The 2,154-nt window shown below is 39.8% G+C and overlaps 1 protein-coding gene across 1 annotated transcript in view; it reads left to right on the top strand.

The window, feature by feature from the left end:
* ikbkb (inhibitor of nuclear factor kappa B kinase subunit beta) overlaps positions 1-2,154 on the top strand; it is a gene marked incomplete in the record, with an annotated part of 139,821 nt that overhangs the window by 132,368 nt on the left and 5,299 nt on the right. The window contains 3 exon segments of the mRNA XM_042331465.1: positions 16-167; positions 1,998-2,059; positions 2,142-2,154. The exon segment at positions 2,142-2,154 is cut by the window's right edge and continues 91 nt beyond it. Coding sequence (XP_042187399.1) covers positions 16-167; positions 1,998-2,059; positions 2,142-2,154 — 227 coding nt within the window.

Below are 2,154 nucleotides of genomic sequence, written 5' to 3'. Positions count from 1 at the left end.
TCTCTTCTCTCTCAGCATGAGTTTGCTGAGACACAACAGCTCCCTGTCGAAGCAGAAGAATGAGATGGTATCTATGAACCAGAGGCTGACGGCCAAACTAGACTTCTTCTCTACCAGCCTGCACATAGACATGGACAAATACCAGGAGCAGAGAGCTACAGGGATAGGTATGCTACTGGATACATAGGTACTGTACTGTACAGGGGTCACAACTGGAATATATCAGGACTAGACAACAGTCATAGTATATGTTTATGACTGCCCCAGACTGCAGCTCAGCATGGATAGGTTGGCTATATATTGACTTTACACTAAGTGTACAAAATATTAGGAACACCTGTTCTTTCCATGACATAGACTGACCAGGTGAATCCAGGTGAAAGTTGTGATACCTTACCTGTTAAATCCACTTAATTCAGTGTAGATGAAGGGGAGGCGACAGGTTAACATTTTACTGCTCTGGGCTAAATCAGGGTCACACAGATTGATTCTTTGTAGTCTTAATAAAATCTACTATGAAACAAACGTATACACCTCACACACATGGTTATGGGCTTTAAAAAAGAAGACACCTGTACCATGTCAGATATAGAGTTGTAATGTATTACATTTTGAGTTTGCATCCCAATATTACACTATATATACACTACCGTTCAAAAGGTTGGGGTCACTTAGAAATGTCCTTGTTTTTGAAAGAAAAGCACATTTTTTGTCCATTAAAAAAACATCTAATTAATTAGAAATACAGTGTAGACATTGTTAATGTTGTAAATAACTATTGTAGCTGGAAACAGCTGATTTTTAATGGAATATCTACATAGGCGTACAGAGGCCCATTATCAGCAACCATCACTCCTGTGTTCCAAAGGCACGTTGTGTTAGCTAATCCAAATTTATCATTTTAAAAGGCTAATTGATCATTAGAAAAAACTTTTGCAATTACTTTAGCACAGCTGAAAACGGTTGTCCTGATTAAAGAAGCAATAACTCTGGCCTTCTTTAGACTAGTTGAGTAAAGAGCATCAGCATTTGTGGGTTCAATTACAGGTTCAAAATGGCCAGAAACAAAGATCTTTCTTCTGAAACTCGTCAGTCTATTCTTGTTCTGAAAAATGAAGTCTATTCCATGCCAGTAATTGCCAAGAAACTGAAGATCTCGTACAACGCTGTGTACTACTCCCTTCACAAAACAGCACAAACTGTCCCTAACCAGAATAGAAAGAGGAGTGGGAGGCCCCAGTACACAACTGAGCAAGAGGACAAGTACATTAGAGTGTCTAGTTTGAGAAACAGATGCCTCGCAAGTCCTCAACTGGCAGCTTCATTAAATAGTACCCACAAGACACCAGTCTCAACGTCAACAGGGAAGAGGCAACTCCAGGATGCTGGCCTTCTAACATAATTGCAAAATGGTTTTCTAATGATCAATTAGCCTTTTAAAATGATAAACATGGATAACACAACGTGCCATTAGGTAACACAACGTGCCATTGGAACACAGGAGTGATGGTTGCTGATAATGTACGTATGTAGATATTCCATTAAAAATCAGCCGTTTCCAGCTACAATAGTAATTTACAACATTAACAATGTCTACACTGTATTTTTGTTATTTTAATTGACAAAAAATGTATTTCTTTCAAAAACAAGGACATTTCTAAGTGACCCCAAACTTTTGAACAGTAGTGTGCATCACAGAAGACTGAAGTATAACATAATGCTTTTGGTCATTGACTGCAGTAAAGGGCTACAGGATTTTTAATTTTTGAGACAATTCTGACATGGATTGTGTATGTGTGGCAAAATGGGCCAGCATCCCTATGGAATGCTTTCGACACGTTGTAGAGTCCATGCCCTGACGAATGGAGGCTGTTCTGAGGGCAACAGGGGGTGCAACTCAATATGAGGAAGGTGTTCCAAATGTTTAATACACTCATACAGTGTATATTCCACACTATAGTACTAGACTAGTGTAATGTAAGGTGTTCTGTCTCTAGCCTCTGAAAAGCTGCTGGGTGTGTGGAGGGAGATGGAGCAGACTGCAGTCAGCTGTGGCCAGGTAAGTGTGCGTGCCTGCCTTCCTACTTGTGTGTTTGTGTTTTGTTTGTGTGTATGTGTGTGTAAATGTGTTTGTGTTGCAGGCAGAGAGGGTGA

This window comes from Oncorhynchus tshawytscha, linkage group LG12, assembly GCF_018296145.1.
Source record: "Oncorhynchus tshawytscha isolate Ot180627B linkage group LG12, Otsh_v2.0, whole genome shotgun sequence".
NCBI classification, from domain to species: Eukaryota; Metazoa; Chordata; class Actinopteri; order Salmoniformes; family Salmonidae; genus Oncorhynchus; species Oncorhynchus tshawytscha.
This window is presented reverse-complemented; position numbering and strand designations above follow the sequence as displayed.